Source organism: Dicentrarchus labrax, unplaced genomic scaffold (genome assembly GCF_905237075.1).
Source record: "Dicentrarchus labrax unplaced genomic scaffold, dlabrax2021, whole genome shotgun sequence".
Lineage (NCBI taxonomy): Eukaryota > Metazoa > Chordata > Actinopteri > Moronidae > Dicentrarchus > Dicentrarchus labrax.
In genome coordinates, this window is record NW_026136713.1 from 9,143,024 (window position 1) to 9,161,566 (window position 18,543).

At 40.1% G+C, this 18,543-nt stretch overlaps 3 protein-coding genes across 4 annotated transcripts; 2 read left to right on the plus strand and 1 right to left on the minus strand.

Moving 5' to 3' along the window:
* On the plus strand, positions 1–4,034 carry LOC127374139 (uncharacterized). 2 transcript variants are annotated; one of them, XM_051419141.1, is made up of 5 exons: positions 1–275; positions 1,137–1,256; positions 2,014–2,101; positions 2,830–2,870; positions 2,967–4,034. In XM_051419141.1, exons 1-5 carry the CDS (start codon positions 234–236, stop codon positions 3,261–3,263), a joined length of 588 nt encoding a protein of 195 aa, XP_051275101.1. In that variant the 5' UTR covers positions 1–233; the 3' UTR covers positions 3,264–4,034. The 2 variants fall into 2 exon arrangements, with proteins under 2 accessions (XP_051275101.1, XP_051275099.1); XM_051419139.1 differs by lacking the exon at positions 1–275 and having other exon boundaries at positions 968–1,256.
* Positions 4,035–4,227: 193 nt separating this feature from the next.
* LOC127374138 (signal-transducing adaptor protein 1-like) lies at positions 4,228–10,875 on the plus strand. Its single transcript, XM_051419138.1, has 11 exons — positions 4,228–4,754; positions 4,945–5,016; positions 5,291–5,407; positions 5,498–5,554; positions 6,088–6,275; positions 6,526–6,657; positions 7,075–7,144; positions 7,388–7,490; positions 7,578–7,760; positions 7,868–8,017; positions 8,574–10,875. The coding sequence occupies exons 1-10, from the start codon at positions 4,653–4,655 to the stop codon at positions 8,014–8,016; spliced, it is 1,173 nt and encodes a 390-aa protein (XP_051275098.1). The 5' UTR covers positions 4,228–4,652; the 3' UTR covers position 8,017; positions 8,574–10,875.
* Positions 10,624–18,537, minus strand: ankrd13d (ankyrin repeat domain 13 family, member D). Its single transcript, XM_051419137.1, has 16 exons — positions 17,489–18,537; positions 17,222–17,357; positions 17,013–17,137; positions 16,660–16,705; positions 15,887–16,030; positions 15,571–15,760; positions 15,364–15,430; positions 14,810–14,891; positions 14,474–14,535; positions 14,252–14,382; positions 13,985–14,142; positions 13,705–13,818; positions 13,259–13,431; positions 12,827–12,906; positions 12,168–12,401; positions 10,624–11,198 (listed from the first exon to the last, which is right to left on the minus strand). Exons 1-16 carry the CDS (start codon positions 17,570–17,572, stop codon positions 11,135–11,137), a joined length of 1,890 nt encoding a protein of 629 aa, XP_051275097.1. The 5' UTR covers positions 17,573–18,537; the 3' UTR covers positions 10,624–11,134.
* Positions 18,538–18,543: the final 6 nt, after the last annotated feature.

The following is an 18,543-nucleotide window of genomic DNA, read 5'->3' on the forward strand; positions in this document are numbered from 1 at the left end:
AGATATTTGACTTGAACTGGCTGCTCACCATCCAGCAATCTCCCAATAATGAGTTGTTTTCCGACATAAGTTCGGTGCAGCCAATTCTCCAGTGGACATTATGAGACAAGCTGTTGCTAGGAGAATAGTGACAAAGCCAGACAACCCAACAGGGAGCTCTTATTTTTGGTCTAGACAACAAAAGCAACAGGGACCCGACCAAAGATATACCAGGCTGTGTTCCATGATATAACATGAGCCAGGACTACAGGTGTCTTCAAATGCAACAGAAACAGGTAAACCATGAAAACATGTATCCCTGGGTTGTGTTGGTTAAGCTTTATCAGCCATTTCTCCTAATGTTTTTCATCCTCACCCAGGTTTCAGCCTCCTGACATAATCATGGTTGTTTTTTCTAAATGACATAGGCAGTCAAAACCATTTAAAGTTGTTTAATTACCCAGTGTATTTTATTATTTTATGTGGCTACAGTATTTCATTAAATTAATTATGCATTGATGGGGACAACTGGGTGTGCAGTGGGTGTGGACTGCAAGGTATCATTACTGAGCAAATATTTCATGTGCTGAGTCATTCCTCCACACAGGTATGGACACTGTTAAAGGAAGAGGACACATTTAAATCTAAACTTTACATGTAAAAACTTGCTGTCAACTATTTTTATTGAGAACTATTTTGTAAAACAGGCTGATATGTTGGTTAACTTCAGTTAAACATCAAAACCTTTGGACACAGATGATATTAGATATTATCACAAACATTAAAAGAGAAAAAAAGACATATTGCAAATCCAGTTTTGTATTCCATGTGTTTATATTTAATACCTTTGTAGAAATGTTTTATGTTTTATTATATTATTATTGAAGGTGAACTGACAATCAAAGCACTCATAAATAAAGACTTAATGTTGAGCTCTGAGTTTGCACTGGAGCAGCAGCTGGGAGGTGCAGCTCTGCCTCTGCCAGCCTGCAGTCACTTTCACTTTCCCAGCCCTGTTGGCACACAGAGGATAAACTTGCTCAGTCTCTACTGGGCAGTCCATGGCAGTAACAATGTGCAGCCACCGTCCAGCCTGCTGTCTCCACGACCTGAGGGGCTCCGATGATGCTGATGATGATGATGATTTCCGTCCACAGTGTCCATCACCCAGAAGCTGTGTTGAGTTCAAACACTACCGCCGTCTAGCTCACATCATTACCATCTGCAGGGAGGGCGAGCAGGCAGCAGAGGGAGACTTCTTTTTACCTTTTTCACAGGTAAGATGAATTAAAGTCTCCTGCTGCTGCTATTATTACTACTACTGTTTATTAATCCACTGTGGCTGCTTTGTGCAGTTGTTTGTAGACAGTATAATGTGTTATGCTGGTGGTGTTGCAACTAACAATTAACCATTAATGATGAAATTATCACAACAGGCCTTTTGGTGGCAACTGTTACCACTAAAGAGTCTACTGAAACTACTGGGGTTATAACACATGTACTGTTACTAATATCAGTGTAATGTTACAGTTGCTATAGGCTACAATATTAGTAGTACTACAGCTACTATGAATGCACTATAGATATACTCCAGTTTCACAAGGATTTTAATAATAATACAAATAATAAACGTTTAAAATAAAATAATAAAATAAAAAACAAATCTATTAAAGGCAAATTTAAAGTTTTGAGGTTGTTTTTAAAAGTTTCATTGCATAATAAAGTCAGTAGTTTTGTGTCAGTATTAGTTTATAGTATGTGACAAAGCAAGTAGACAGTAGACTAATAAAAAAGTTAGATATCATTGAATACACATGCACACACAGGCTCGAGTTATACATACATACATTTATATAACAGTATTTAATTAATCTTTTAATTATCTTACAAGCTGTCTATGTGATTAAATTAATGATGTTATTATTAATTAAATATAATCTTTTAGCATTATTGGACCATGGGTATTACTTAACAATAGGTGTGAAAATATACATTGAAGTGATTTACATGTCTCTTTGTATAAATGCACTGTAGGTTGGACTACAGAGAAGCAACAGGCACAGTGGGAAAGGGCTGCGGATGACCTGTGTGATATTTTTCCTTCTGGCATTGACCTTCCTCAGTAAGTGACTAAATTGGATGTTTATCATGAATGTGTGAATGAAAGAAGTTCACAGCAAATCTTTCTTAATGTACTTATCGAGGTGTTCAGTGTGCATGAAAAAGAGTAATGCAAAAAGTTAGTGAAAGTGGCCGTTTATTATAGAAATATAGGAATTAATAGTTATATGCCCATGTGCTGGTGCAAGTACACAAGTAGAAATATAAAGACAACAATGTAAACTCCATAAGTAAAAGTCATTAATTTCAAATCCTATTAAAATAAAAGTATCAGCTGAATTTAATTAAACTGTGATAAGTAAAAGTACTCATTCTGCATAAAAGTAGCCCAGAGACTAATATACTATTAGATATATTTATTAGATTGTTAATACTGATGCACTAATGCTTATGCAGCATTTAACTGTTGTAGCTGCAATTACTTTATATAGTTTTGTTTCCCTAAACTAACCCTAACCCTAGACTTTAGTTTTTTTAGTTTTCATTAATTTAGGCTTTTTGAGTTTTAGCTCTAAGAGCCTAGGACATTTATTTAAATTAAACCATCTGAGGAGCTTGGTGGTTCTTTGGTGGAACTGATAACAACTGATGGTCACAAGACAAACAGGTTGGAAAGCCTTCTCTACATACGTATATGTATTTTTTATAGTTTTATAAATCTTAATTTGTAATGTTAACTTAAGATGATTATAACTACTTATGAGTGTTTTTCTCTTTTTCTTACTAAAGTGGGATTAGTTGGAAAGGATGACACTGATGTACAAGACTATGTAAGTCCACATAAACCCAAACACTCTGTTAAACACTCACAACTTTCTAAAACAAGACAGAAGGACTTTCTCTGCATCTCTTTCTGTGTATTTTAGGATGCGGACATCTTTCTTCCAACCAAAGCGTTGTGGTTGTTTGGATGTCTGCTGTTGTGGACTGTTTGGTTGCTCCTGCGCCTTCTCCAGATGTTCCTGTGGTTGATCAAAGGGCTGCTGTGGTTTATCTCCATCTCTGTGTCCCCACTGTGTCACTGTTTGACGCTCCTTCTGTCCTGTCTTCTACTGCTGCTGCATTACATGTGCGATGCAGTGTTTTTTGCAACCACCAGTCCTGTGTTTGTTTATAGCATGCTTCTCAGTGTTGGCGTTTCATATCTCATTTTCACCAGGTGAGAGCCAAACATACAAAGATTTCCCATGTGAAATAGATCATTTACATAGAAAAATAGAATAAATTAAAATGTAAAATCTCAGATATGATCAATAAGCTTTAAACCTGAGACTATTGCAGTTTTCCTCTTACGAATGAACGTTGGATTTATAGGCAATAAAACACACCCTTGCTCAGTTGAATACACTCAGGAGTTTTGTAGCTATACCCCCACATGATCTGGTATGACCAGCTAGCTTATGGTGGCTAATGTATTTGTTGCAATGTAACAGATATTGCTGAGACAGTTTGCCAACTTTATGACTTTTCCCTTCTTGTGCTACTGTTAAACCAGGTTTTAACATTTAACATAATTGTCATTGTTGACCACAATGGCTGCCATTCAGCAAAAGTTACATTGTCTCACTTTAAAATAGAGGAATATTAACCAGTGAATTAATCAGGAGTTTAAAATATAACATTTTATAAAGACATACATACTGTACCTATGAATGTTTAGAGTGAGAGTTTACAATTCATATTTAAAGTTTTATATACTGTATTAAGACTTAGTATGCGTGTATTAATGTAACAATTCATTTATTTTATTTATTCAAACTTGATAATGTCTAATGTATTATTGGTGGGTTTTTTTGCATGTAGTAATTTAATGTGTTGATTTATGATAGCACGAATGATAACATACATCTATAATAAAAACCAAATGTCTTTGATATAATAATGAATATCCAATTTAATGATATTTAATGACGCCATTAAAAATCCTAAACTCTCACGTGAGAAATCTGAATTCAAGTTGACAAAAACACTTTTTTAGAGCTATCTCACTCTATGGGAAATCTGAAATAATCAATCTTGACAATTTTCACTTAAGAGTGTGCACATGCAGATGTGTGACCTTTAGCTTGGCACTCTATGTGTTAAATGTGAAATAGTTTATCTGTAAGTGTTTCACATTAAGTGTGGAGACACATGTTTGTATGCTTCATTGCTTGTGTGTGGGGATATAAATCTTTGTACCCAGGTTCAAAGTACAAAAGTGGACTTTTATTTGGGATATTTTGTGCTAACTACTTCCTTCTTTATAAATCACTGCAGCACTTCCTCATTCTCAGAGTCGAAAATGCACTCGACTGAAGGAAAAGGGGGGAGAATATCTTATCAGTGCAGGTTTATAGATCAATAATCATATGAGGGAAGACTCGAGGAGAATTTATTAGTGCTTTCAGAGTTGAGCGAAGAAACAACAAGGAACAAAACCTTCTCAGGACCCAGCTGAACTGTTTATTCAACGTCAATGACTTCACTGCTGGACAAACAGAAGTGAAGCGAACCAAAGCTGAACCAAACCAAGCCAGAAGAAACACACAGACTTGACCGAGTGTTGGAAGATGTCTGTGCACCCCAGAGTCGTCTACAAGAGGAGGGAGACTATCACAGCTCTACCACTCTATTACTCTGGAGACCTGCTGAAGAAACAAAGCAAAGAGAAGGTGAGGACAAAGTCGGAAAAGATAGACTGTAAATGTGTCTATGTAACATAAAAAGAAGGGACTAAATGTGTAATAAATGCTGTTTGACATTTCGGTATAAGGCTTTGAGACTGTATTAAATTATGTTAAATCTGTGAATGTGAAAGCTGTGTCAAGAGCAGACATTCAAAGTGACAGTTATGATTTGCAGGATTTTAAGAAATACTATGGAGAGCTGCGGGGAGCCACACTCTTTCTGTACAAGGATGACACACAGGATACGGTAAGCCGTTTGATTTGCTCATTCACCTTAAGTTTTCTTAGTAACAGCAAACCTTTTACATGATTATTTGAACAGTGAATTTAACATTTGTTTCCCTTAGAATGTGTGTACAATGTAAAGTCTTTTAAACAAAGGCAACACTGTTGAAAAGTTATAAGAAAACAGGTGAAAGAGACATAAAGGTCACCCTTTGGATAAATGAATACATGATGTACTGATCAAGAATTTGTCTGATAATACATAATAATACTAATTTATTTATTTGTTTGGTCAGTACACAGAGAAGCTGGACCTTGAGCAGCTGAAGTCCATGGAGTTAGATTCTCCAAATCAGAGGAAGTCAGCAACTATCTTCAATCTCACGCTGCACACAGACGATGTGCAGCTAAAGGTGTGTGGTGGTAAAATCTGACTGATTTTTCTCTCTTTTATTTTTTTTTTGTCATCATCACATAACCAAAATGTTTGTGTGACTGTACAGCTGGACAATCCTGACACAGGAGAGGAGTGGAAGGGTTACATCCTGACTGTAATCAAAGTTAGTAAACCAAACACACACACACAAACACACGTATATATGTGTATATATAGGCTTACCGACACACTCTGATGATTGATGTGGGAGTCGGTGTAATACACCGTACTGAATATTGCTCAGCACTTGTAAAAAAAGAAACAATAACAGACCCTTAATGTCTGAGCTCAAACCCAAGCCCTATTTAACACACATGGGAACAAAGAAAGCAAACAGTGGGAAACAAGTATTTCCTGGTTAATAATTAAGCAATAATTTGGCTCAAGATGTTTGTATTGGGCCAAATTCCCCTTAAGACAGATATGGAAAATGGTAATGACAGTAAGGTTACAAACAAGGAAACAGGGATATGTGCAAACTGAAAATAATTGCCTTTATTTTCATTGTGTGGTTACAATTTCATTGAGTGTTTTTAATGTTACACCTAAACTCAAATTGGATGTCACATGTCACATAGACCATACACATACACAAATTGGTGGCATTAGTAACAATGAGTAAAACAACGCTGACACTGAGCTCTGTTTCCCCCGTAGAAAGAGATTCCCAATAAGATGCAGCTGCTGCCTGGCCAGCTGTTGCAGCTGCAGGAGGTTCTGGCTCAGGAGAAGAGAAGAAATCCCCCCACGCCACGGCCACCCCTCCCACCCCGACCGTCTTTCCTAGCCTCACCCTCAGCCTCAGCCTCACCTTCCCCTCCTAAAGCCAACCCTGAGGTTCCTGCGTAAGTTACTTTCTGTCTCCAGAAATCTTCCTGAAGCACTTCCTGCTATGTCTGTCTTCCTAACATCCCATTCAGCAATATTACGTGGTTTTTAGGTCACTGATAACAGTGAAGTCTGTCCTGCTATCCTAAAGCTATAAATACATTGTGTGCGCCTCATACTCTGCCCTCCGAAACAGCATACTTGCACCTTTATTACCTTCACAGGCAATGAGGAAGTATTTTAATTTTTTTGCTTTGATTCCTTCAGGTGTTTCTTCAATGTGAATCGGCAGGAGGCCGAGCGGATGTTGGAAGCAAATCCTGAGTATGGAAGCATGATCCTCCGCCCGTCCACCCTGGCCAACAACTACGCCCTGACACTCAGACAACTGATGCCCAGGTCTGACAATCCAGCTCCACCTCTGAATGCACCACTGACTACAGGAGATTATATTTACAAGACTCGTTTCAAGTCCTAGTAGTAAATATCAGATTTTCTTTCCTCGTCTGACAGGACACTTTTGGTATCAGTCATTCATCACATAAATATGAACCCTTGGTTTTATAGTTTTTCTTTGACATCAGCGCTGTGTTGTATATTATGCTCTTGTGAGTCATCTGACACATGCCGGTACAGGCTAGAGTCCACCAAGAAATGATTATCATGACAATCACTAACCATGAAGTGCTTTGGTTGAGAAAGGGATGAACATATGGATTTATTTTGTCATTCCAGTATTTTTATAGAAACTTTTATTCACAGTTCCCATGCCCAGTCAGCAGTAAGCAAATAATCCTCCTCTTGCTTGTGTTTCAGTGGGCCCGTCATGAAGAACTACAGAGTGACCTCCATAAACACTGGGTTCGTCATTGAACTGGACACAGCAGTAAGTCCCATTGAAAGAAAATATGAATGTGACTAGTCCTGTAAAATTATACAGATTTAAGTTATTTATATTGTAGGTTGGATACCTTGATCACTAACATTCAAACAGTCAGGTGTGCAGTGTTCAATTGCCACAGTATAAAAAACCTCAACATATGCCAATAGAAATCATCTAAATCGTCATTAAACATTATTAAACCAAGTCCTTCTCTTTGCTTTTCTCCCTGCGTTCTCTCCTCTGTAGGTGACGGTGTCCTCCTTGAACGATGTACTTAAATACTTCATTGAAAAGACAGAGTACCGTCTTCATCCCTACATGTCGTCCCAGCCCTACGACACTTGCATCGGTGAGAGGAACACTGCTTTTAGAAATAGTCTCAGTGACAAGTGCAAGCACACAACTCTTTAATAATGTTTGTGTGTGTGTTCAACAGACGCGTCACCTGCTCCAAAGTGCATCAGCATCACCTCACCTACACCTAAAACAGTACCCAAGGCACAAGTGGCACCTATGCTGCGGTCAAAAACCAAAGACGAGCTCCTGCCCCCTCCAACCAAGCCAGAGGAGAGCGAATATGTCGTTCCTGACGCTCATGATGATCACCAACTAAAGCTAGGTGAGAATGAGCGTGGTGTTATCAGAGCTGCTTCAGACTTGTGTCTGTATGAGTGAGTAAAGTCGGTCTAAAAAGAGTGGTCATTTGTATTTTTTTGTCTAAACTAGGACAATTGGACGGAGAGCTTCGTGAAGTTTTAAAATTACGGAGGGAAATCATCTACTCTGCAGCTGACGAGGACGAAGCCTATGAGAATCAAACCAGTAAAAAATCCCACTCAAGCGCAGCACAGTGGGCCACAAAGACTGCAGAGTGAGGTGTGTATTCTTGTTGGCTTCACAAGAACGTCACAAGTCTGTTAGTGTTTAACTTTTAACTTAAACATTAGCTGAGAGATTGCATGCTCCTCTGTGGATGTGACAACATTCCTCCACCTTTAATGGAAATCTTTCACAAATGCACTCAACAAAGTTTTAAAATGTGTGCCGGTTAAATTTAAATGGAAGTTTTCAGTTTCTTAAAATAGGACACTCTAACTGAAAATTAGGCTTTAATTATTTTGCTGGAAAAACTAAATTATAAATATTTATATGCATATCAAAAATGTGCTTGAAACTGCCTGTGTTTATGGTGACAAGTTGCAAAGTTCTGTACAGCTTGCTCAGTCTAGCAGCTCTGAGGCTGCATAATTAGGAGGAGAAGTGGAGGTAAACAGGGTAATGCTAACACGCTGTATACAATGTTCACCATATTAGTTTACCGTGTCAGCATGCTCACATTAGCTGATTAGCTAACTCTGTGCCGTAGACTGTATAATAAATAGTGGACGAAGCTAAATGCCTTAAACATGCATTTTTTTCTGATGACCAACAGGGGGCGACTGTGCTTTAGGATGAGGCGTGATTGATAAGTCGTGTGTCCTTGGGTTCTCAGTCCAATCAGGTTAGAGGCATAGGAATGCATGTCCTCCTCAGGTCCACATCTCATCCAAACATGGTCACTTCTGGCTCCAAAAAACCAAGATGAGGCCTCAAAACGGTGGTGACATCATGGTGGATTTAAACTTACTCTAAACACAATATCAGCAGAGGCTGATGGGAAAGTCATTACATTATGTTTGGTCAGACCAACACTCTGGACAATATAAACATTTGACCCTGATGATGGATGAAAAGTGATCAAAACACTTACAGTTCATCCTTTGGGGGGCGTGAATGTCAGAACTAAATGTCTTGGCAAACCATCCAATAGTTGTCAAGATAATACAATAAAAAAAACATACATTTCAACATCATGGCGGCACTAAACTCACCAAAGTGATGGACAGACGTACCTTAAAGACAATTTTTATAATCCAACTTGGCTGCATTAACAGAAAATAAGCAATTAATTAAAAGAAAGGTGAAAATTATCCATTTGTCAGTGAAAATTTGTAAAAGATTGAATACATTGTCTCATGGCCAGTCTTGCTGAAACCCTTTCCATTTGGATGTACAACAGTTTCACATTACACTGTAACATTAAAGGTCCAGTGTGTTCAAAAGTTTAATGTAATATTCATTAATATGTTTTCATTAGTGTATAATCACCTGAATATAAGAATTGTTGTATTTTCGTTACCTTAGAATGAGCCATTTTTATCTACAGAGGGAGCGGGTCTTCCTCTATGGAGTCTGCCATGTTGAACTGCCATGTTTCTACAGTAGCCCAGAATGGACAAACCAAACACCTTAGGTCTTCCTTTGCACTTCGAGTCACAGGGTTTCAAATGGTTGCAATCTGCAACTTTACCACTAGATGCCACTAAATCCTACAAACTGGCCCTTTAACACATAATATTATTCTAGATATATTATCTTCTTCATGAGAGGTTGTTTACAAATCACTGCATTAAGCTGTAAGTTTAATCCTACAAAAGTTAGAAAACGTTTGTGTCTAAATGAGGAAAATAAATGCTGAAGAGCTCTTAGATACAACTTTATGACACAGGTTTTAAATATAATTTCAACTTTGTGTGGAACTAATGAGTATTTTCTCATCGATCAGTCTATGGCGGTATTGAAAAACATCCATCCAGAATCCATCACAATTGCCCAAAGACCAAAGTGTCGCTTTCAAATAGCCATTATCTCAACTTAATTTATCTCAACTTTTTCTCAGAAAACAAAAGGCAGATTTCTCCAGATCAGTAATGACTTCTTTTCTCAGGATCACAGGATGTTTATAGAAAACTTGAAAATGAGTGTCTGGTTCATTAATCACTCAAGATCATGGTGATGTTGGAGAGGATTCATACCTGAACTGAAAACAGTTCATTTAAGCTATTACTGGTAATTTCCTGGTAATGTGATGCAATTCTGACAAAAGATTTATTAAATGAGCTCAAAGATCCCTGCAAATGTCCAGGTTCTCTTTATGCATTTTTCATAGTTGCTAGCTCATTTTAGTCAGTATGAAAATGAATATTAGCGGGCAAGTTGCTCATCATTCCTCAACGCATTGTCCATTATGTTAAACCAATGCTACATCAATAATACGCCATCTATGCATGCTGACATGGCTCTATTGATCTCTGATAAACATTAGAAGCAATGAGGAAACAAGCTTTTGTTTACTTGTGATAATGGGTTAAGTATCTCGTCTCGAGATAAGAAAGCTCATTTTCGTGAGATAACAACCGATAACACCGTTAAATGGATGTTTATTGTCTCAGATGCTCAGGTGCTTTCTATTTCTATTTCTGCTCATAAATTGTGGTTTAAAAAGTGAAACTGCACAAGCTAATTACTGTACAGGTCAAAATCATTGTCCATTTTTGATACGAAAGAATTATCAAAGTGTAAAATACAAAGCTACACATACATGGCAGTCTTACGTTTGTTCCTTTGTTCAAAAGCATTTAATAGAAAACGTTACTATAATCCAGGATGATCATTATTCTTTATTTTTCACACATAGGAGTAAGCCAACATAAATGTTTCAAATGTTATAATCATGTTTTTAGTTTTATTTTAAATATTTTTAATAATTTTAAGTTATTCCATTAAGATTGTATTTTCATATTTTTCATCATTATCATGGATCATGTTATAGGTTTAAAGTTTAAGGATCATTCATCACTCAATAAAAGACAGCAACACTGTGAAAAATATTCAATAAAAAAAAAGAACAAAGACTCCCTTTTGTCTCCTCCTTCACTGTAGTGTTTCAGACTACCTCTTTCCACCTCTTCTTACTCATCCCTCCCACCTGTTTCACTCACACTTCTTATATTCTGGTCATTTACACTCTGTTGTAGCAGCCTTCGTGTGAGAAAGACAAATAAAATATCTTTAATAACTTAACATCTCAGCATTTAAAAAATAAAAATAAAACTGAATAAATTAAGAGGATTGTTCCCCAATGAAGAACACCGCTCCACTGCTGTAGTGACATTACTTCTCGGTGAGTGACAGCTGCAGGATCCTCTCCAGCTCCTCCTCTTCCTCCTTCTGCTGCCTACCGACAAAAATAAGAAATAAAGCAAATCAGAACAATGACAGCCCTGTGAATGTTAAATTATTACTTCTATAAATATATTACTATTTTCCCACAACTGCAGATAATGTTTCTAATTATTTTCTATTTCTTAGATCTTTTGAAAATTGCTCTACAAAGTATGTAACATTTGTGGAAACACAATGCTAACAATACAGAATGGTTTATATTACTGTAATAAGGGCACTTCAATATCAGACGTTAGTATTTAGCTATGATAGCTGCATGGTAGCATCACTGAGGTATCAATGATGATCAATGAAGATAGGCTTTAATAACCAGATACATTAGAACAGATTCAATTGGTTCATGTTAGTATTTATTTCCAGGAAAGGGAGTAGATTTGGGGCAGAGTTCTCCACACTGGCCTATGGCAAAACTGTCTGATAGTTGAAGGGACTTCAAAAGTATTTTTCAAGTTTCCAAAACTTCACAACTGAATGTGACTATTTGCCTCGAGTAGCGGATAATTAGTCAAGGCTGACTGCCACACACACCGCAAATCCCACAAAACTACACAACCTTTATTGTGTATGAATGAGCACAACTAGCAACATGGAACAGACGACAACTCAGAGATTCTTTCCTTAGATGTGGGTGCTGGGAGATTTTGACCCCCCACTGTGTCGCAGACGTTGTTTGTCACCCTACTGTTCCAAAACAGAGTTTGAGATGGAAGAGCAGACTGCAGCACTCCCTGTGTGTGAACACTCAACTGAAAGCAAAACAATCTAAAGAAGAGGAATAGAGGGAGAATTTGGAGAACAGCTGGGCAGAAGCCGGCAAGTTTTGTAAAAGCTCACACAACGCGGTCCACTCAAAACCACTTTCTGGGTCACTCAAACCAGCGTGTTGATGAGCATGCGGGTTTTGTCTCAGGTAAGCTAATGTACGTCAGATAGCCTCCTCTTTGTTTTCCTCCCGCCTCACCTGTCTATCTCCTCCTGCTCCCGGCACGACAGCTCCATGGCGATACGCAGTTGCTCATCGAAACTCGACGCCACACCAAAGTGTCCCGACAGCCGTGGATCGGTCACTGTGCTGTAAGAGAGCGGGGAATTGGCGGTGGGGTCCAGCGGGGAGACAGAGGAGGGCTGGCTGGGGTCAGCCGTGTCTTCTCCCTCTCTGCTGGCCAGCGAGATGGACAGGGACTCCTGGATTGCCCTGAGAAAACAACAAAATAAGCATGTTAAGACTTAAATTTAAATATTATAAAACAAAGAACAGTATCTTAACAGGTGAGTTTCACTGCTGGGCTTCATTACAGGATGACTGGGAGTTGCTGTTCCCATGAGAAGGTGGAGAGGAAAAGCTAATCACTGAATACTATTTAGAGATGTTTAATTAAATTACTTCAGAAGCAAGGGTTTCCCTTAATAAGAAAGAATTATGAACAGGCATGAATAGTTAAACATCATGTTTTACAGTAACAATACAAATGCTAAAGGCTACGCAAAGATAAACTAAGCTCACTGGATGGCAGCCTCAAGCGCTGCTAAATTTATTTTTGTTTTGTTCATTAAGTACAAAATCTAGGAGGCTTAAAATAATCAGAAACAATAGAGGTAAAGTCTGAAGGGCCAGCTCACCTCTCCAGCTGAGAGTCCTCCTCGTACAGTGGACTCGGGGGCACCGGGCGGCTGTTGGTCAGGGCCTCCCAGATAGTCACCTAAAAACAATACTCAAGTGTTACAACTGGCTTTAGAAGCACAAGAATCAGCACAAGAAACCAGCTTCAGTTAGCTTTAAAAAGATGAATTGTGGCACAAATTCTAAAAATGTTCAGGGATAAAGAAGAAAAGCAAGAACCAATTATAGCATATTCTGTCAGGGACAAACAGTCCAGATAAAGTCACACAGACATATTTTGATATTTTGTTCTGACATGTCACCTGGGTCACTGCAATGAGTCCAAAAGAAAGAGTGAAATTCATCTGTTTTACTAGTTTAGTCAGAATGCAATGAACCAGCCACTAAACTCAAGAGGCGTTACACTGCAGAAGAGGACACGTAGCTCTGACCTGGTCACTCTCTGTGCCGGCGTCCAGCAGGCTCTGCTGGATGGCAAACTGCAGCAGGTTGTCGTCCTCGTCCCTCATTGGCTCGCTGCGGCCTGGACCAAGGGTGGTGTAGTCTGCCGGGGGTTCAAACACTGAGGGGTCCACCTCACAGTTGAAGGGACTGAAAGACTGACCTACAAGTAAAGGGTATAACGTGAAAAAAAAATGGAATCCTGTGTTTTGGAAACAACTATCTGCCTTATATTTTCAGAAACTTCCTTTATTCTCAAACCAAAACAACTAATTATAAAGCCATATTATAATTCCAATATTCTGCACTGGGATAGAAGACTCACTCTTCAGAAGCAGCTGATATTTGAATTCTCTGTCACTGAAATGTATCAGGTTTTACCTAATGTCCTTTAATAGAGTTCATAACTAGTGTGAATGAGTGAGTCAGTAGTTACCAGCTTCCTCGGAGCTCTCAGGTTTGTGAACCGTCACAGAGCTGACCGGCTCGTCGCAGCCACACAGGTTACTGAACGTCACTCTGGCGTTCAACACGTGAAACAGGGGAATCTCTGGAATACAAGACAGTGAGTGTTTGAAAGTTATACATGGCTGATTATTCCTGTAGCACCAGTGGGAATATAAGAACATATTGCAAGAATCATGAATGCATGAATGAGGACATCCATCTAGCTACACATAGGAAACGACCCACACTGTGTGACCGCTCATACCCACCTATCTTGACAGGGAAGCCAGGCGGCAGGCGCAGGGTGATGAAGTCACGCAGCTTGGCAAAGTGGGCATTGGAGATGGCCATGAGGTCGATAATGGGTGTCACCTGCTCAGCCAGGGACAACGGGTGACTCTCACTCAACCACAGTGTCGCTTTAAACCTGGAGAGGACGCAAGAAAGACAGACAAAAAAGATGTAGAACCCTAGTTTTGAAAGAATTGGTCTATAAAGAAAGCAATGAAGTGGTGAACTTGTGATTGATGCCATACTTCTGGACTTTGCTGGTGAGCTCGATGGGGCGCCCAATGTCCCGGCCGTTCAGGTTGAACTCTGGGTTGAAGTACTCCTCAGCTGTGATGGCTGTGGGGTTGTGAGGACTGGCACACTGGGACACATTACTCTGACAGAAATACAGAGAGTTATAAGTGACAGTGTTCATCAAAGAAAGCTGTAGGTGGTGTGGGTGGATGTGATACTGTGGAGACTCTTACCCCATTGTGAGCTGTGTGTTGTTCAGCAATCCCCAGGAACGACTGCAGAGGAGTCTTTGAGCCTGAGTGGGAATAATAGAGAGATCATCATCGTCAGCATTCGTCTGCCCCGCAAATTTAATCTATTTTTTGCTCTGGAAGTAAGGCAGGAGATACATCTGGAGCAAAAATAACATAATAATATACAGAGGGGAACATAACTTACATACTGTGATTCAAAAAGAACTACGTAGTGATCGATTGTATTTAGCTTATATCTCATTTTCCACAGTGTGTGTGTGTGTGTGTGTGTGTGTGTGTGTGTGTGTGTGTGTGTGCGTGCGCACACACATTCACCTTTGCTCCTCGACTTATCCTGGTCTGATAGATGCTCTGTCCTCGACCGAGTCACCAGCTCCACATTGGTGGCACTGTAAACCTGAACACAACAATACACAAAAGGAAAGACACCCTTGAACACACATTTTTCTTTTTTAAACTTTGTTTGAGTAAAGCTCCAGTTAACACATTTGTTTGGGTTACAAAAACATTTATTTGGTGTAAACAGAAGAAGGTAATCTGGGGTTTAGTGTAAGGATTAAAAGTGTATCGTTGACAGAGCAAACAGGATACTGTGACTGTGTTTTGTCTGTAACGTCTCAAACTTTAAATTAAAATAATCAAAATTCAAAAATAAAAAGGACAATTCCGGATAAAGTGTGATAAATGTTCAAAAACACCCGACAGACACATGTTTGCGTAAAAAATTATTTAAAACTTTGAAATCCTGTTTGTTTGATAACTCTTGTTTGGTAACTCTCACAGAATATTGAACAAACTTCCAAATGGTCTGAACTATGTTTCAGCTTCTGAAGAACAGTTTGTACTGGGTTGGCTCAGCGGTCACATACCTTGGCCTCGTACCCGCTGACCACCTCACTCTTCTCGGAACGCCAGCCCCAGATTCCCGACTTGTTCCTAACCAAGCAAAGAGATCAAGTAAAGGCCGGGTGAAGGCTACATCGACACATGGCTCACAAACACACAAACAAATCAAGTGTGATTTCGATTAAATGATTCTAGTTTGTATGTATCTGTATGCAGTATGTGCTTGTTACCGTTCAAAGGCAATGTTGCGTGTGTTGAGGTGCGTGGAGACGATGGGCGACGTGATTCTCTGGGCTGTGTTCTCCTGTGATGGCTGCATGGCTGCCAGGAGGGAGGGCGCGTCACGGGGAGACAACACGAGTGGCTCTGTGTACACCACCTGCTTCTCATGGTCCACCTCCATCACCACGGCCCCGTCATCTGAAGAAGAGGAGTACACCGGTTAAAAGGAAAGGTGGAGGACATACCAACCTAAACTAAAAAAAAGGTCCAACCACAGGAATGTCCCTATTAGAGAGTGTATGTGAAGTATGTGAGCACACACACCTCCGCCCTTAAAAATATAGCTGCGCCGTCCTTTCAGCCAGGTCATGTGTTCGAAGCCCAGGAGGGTGGTGTCCACACGGAGGCACGAGCCGCTCTTCCACACCCGGTAGACGTCACTGGGACACACCTTCGACACCAAGGGCACTGAGAGGAAGATTGAAGAGGCATTTTAGAAGTAAAACACAAAGAGGGAACAAGTATGAGGAAGACCAACAGGGAAGGAGTAAAGGACAGAGAAAAAAAATGGAAAGATTAAATGTTTTTGTGGAAAAGTTCTAAATCTGCCCGGCCATATACTTGACAGAAAAAGGTCAAAAGACAAATGACTTGAGAAATGATTAAATTCCAGTACTATACGGCTTTATTAATAAACTGTCTGGGTTTTGTATTTAGTGAAATTAAAGACATCACACTTGTAGCAGTGGCTGACCTTTTAAAATGTTCTCCTCTAATTTATGATGATAACATTTCAATCTGCAAAATGTAATTAACTCTTTATGAGCATCTTCTGTAGATTAGAGAAGGCAAAACAATCCGAACACAGGAAACCACATTACAGAGTAGTCCTGTTAATACTGCACGGCATTGGCCATTTGTGGTGGTTTACATCAAATGTATTCAAATAAACCTGCCCTGTCTTGTGTATAGGCCACTTTCTCTGACTGTCACTGGAGTAAACAGTCTTTTAAAGTCTTCTGAGCGACAGCTGCTGCCAAGGGGGAGCTGTCCAACTACTGTGGTGCTGAAACCGACCTCTGTGAAAACACACTCACCCCAACTAGTGAACTCCCACTTCATCTCCACATAGAAGTCCCGCGCCTGGAAGGGACCAAGGAAAGTTTTTTAACTTGGGCAAAAACAAAATATCTACACCCTTCTTCTGCATCCTGATTGAATCGAGATAGATACTTGCGAACATGCTTTGACCATATTGTACCGTAATGAAAAAGATGCATTAACACAGCGGTCTAAAACTCTTTCTATAAATATTTGCAGAAGCTGTGAGGTGTGGTTGAGGATCAGGGTGTGGCGCTCTGGGCAACAGGTAGAGTTTAATACCTGGAGGCTTAAAGTTTTTTCTCCCAAAAAAAAAAAAAAAAAAATGTAGGCTGTGAAGCAGTTTTACCTGTCTTAGTTTGCTGAGCAGCTCTGGGATGCCCGCCAGTCTCTCAGTGGCACGCTTGAAGTCTCTGTACTGAAGCACCAGCTGAACCAACTCAGGGTCCCCGGTGCTCACCGCCTCCTGCAAGACTGAAATACAAACTCACATTTAACGACAGTGGGCTGCTTCTAGTGTCTTTTATGATTTACTGGGAGCGACAGCGGAGCACTCACTGGTCCAGCCCTGTGTGTTGCAGTGTGTGGGGTTAGAGGAGTGTCTGAGCAGCACCCTGGTTGACTCCAGGTGGCCCAGACACACAGCCAGCTCCAGCGGGGTGCGCCCCCTCGGATCTACGCGCTCCATATCCTGCTGCAGAACCAAAAACACAGAGGCAGCATCAGCGCAATGCAGTGCGACCTCACAAACGCATCTGTCAAAAAAAATAATAAAAAAAATAGAAGAAATCCATCCACCAGCTGCAAATAAACCTCATTACTTACCTCATTCTTCTGCAGCTCTCGATCAAGCTCCAGATACTGATTGTTCCAGACCAGCAAATGCAGAGGAAACGCTTCTTGGGCCATGGTTGTCGTCCGCTTGACAGTTAAACAGTAGTAAAGCTATGTTTGCAGTATGACTTCAGCAGCCAACAGATTGCAGTGACACCACAGCGGACTGATCCGCACAGCTGGTTAGCTAACGTCAGCTAGTTAGCTCAGTTAACAGCAGAGAAATGGTTAAAGCTGAAAGAAAGAAGTGTTTCACTGGAGAAGGAGGGCGAAGAAACCTGTCACTAAGCAAAATCTACCCAAGTGACAAACATTAACTTAGGCAGCAGACGGGCTTTAATAGTATGCGTGCCTATTTAAATTAGTGGGCTGAGTTAGCTCGGCTAACTCAGCCCACTAATTTGATGTAGTTAACTAACAGCTAGCTGAGCTAACGTTAGCTAACTGGCTAATAACAACATTGTTTCCTGCTCCTCTTGGCACCTTGACTCCATTACTCACAATGCAAAGACAACTAATTTAGCCGGCTGAAAAAGCCCCTCCTAAGTCCGTTCATTGTGTCATGATGGATGTGCTCCTGAGTGGAAATAATATGAAACCACCGGCTGATGAAGTTAGCTAACGTTAGCTACCCCCGCTGCTGCTGCTGCAACCATCCCCTGTTTATATCGCAGGGTTGTTACGGTCTGTCAAAATAAAGCGAGATTCGGCCTTTAATCCAGTTTCACATCCAGGTCAGTCGAGTTAGGGCGATCTCACACGATGTTTGGTGACAGCTGCTGCCGATTAACACTCAGTCCTGCCGGGTTGACGATCATTAAACTGGACCACCATCGATACACCTCAACGCAGCTTTGCTGAAGATGAAGTCACTACATTAACAGCTGCAGCAGCGTTGTTTGTTTATTTATTTATTTATTTATTTATTTAGGCGTCGCTTTATTTCCAGGTTATGAGAGAAGCTGGGTGGAGCCAGGATGGAGCTGATATCTGATCCTACTGTGCAAATCCTTGAGAGAGCTTGTATCAATATACCTCCCTGTTTA

What these genes read in the sequence shown, in the direction of transcription:
- LOC127374139 (XM_051419139.1), top strand. Translation starts at nt 1,041, where the DNA reads ATGGCAGTAACAATGTGCAGCCACCGTCCAGCCTGCTGTCTCCACGAC. An exon ending in TCTTTTTACCTTTTTCACAG is followed by an intron (nt 1,257 to 2,013) that starts GTAAGATGAATT and finishes AATGCACTGTAG; the next exon opens with GTTGGACTACAGAGAAGCAA. An exon ending in TCTGGCATTGACCTTCCTCA is followed by an intron (nt 2,102 to 2,829) that starts GTAAGTGACTAA and finishes TTCTTACTAAAG; the next exon opens with TGGGATTAGTTGGAAAGGAT.
- LOC127374138 (XM_051419138.1), top strand. Translation starts at nt 4,653, where the DNA reads ATGTCTGTGCACCCCAGAGTCGTCTACAAGAGGAGGGAGACTATCACA. An exon ending in AGAAACAAAGCAAAGAGAAG is followed by an intron (nt 4,755 to 4,944) that starts GTGAGGACAAAG and finishes TATGATTTGCAG; the next exon opens with GATTTTAAGAAATACTATGG. An exon ending in CAGACGATGTGCAGCTAAAG is followed by an intron (nt 5,408 to 5,497) that starts GTGTGTGGTGGT and finishes GTGACTGTACAG; the next exon opens with CTGGACAATCCTGACACAGG.
- ankrd13d (XM_051419137.1), bottom strand. Translation starts at nt 17,572, where the DNA reads ATGGCCCAAGAAGCGTTTCCTCTGCATTTGCTGGTCTGGAACAATCAG. An exon ending in GAGAGCTGCAGAAGAATGAG is followed by an intron (nt 17,358 to 17,488) that starts GTAAGTAATGAG and finishes TTGGTTCTGCAG; the next exon opens with CAGGATATGGAGCGCGTAGA. An exon ending in CGCAACATTGCCTTTGAACG is followed by an intron (nt 15,431 to 15,570) that starts GTAACAAGCACA and finishes TTGCTTGGTTAG; the next exon opens with GAACAAGTCGGGAATCTGGG.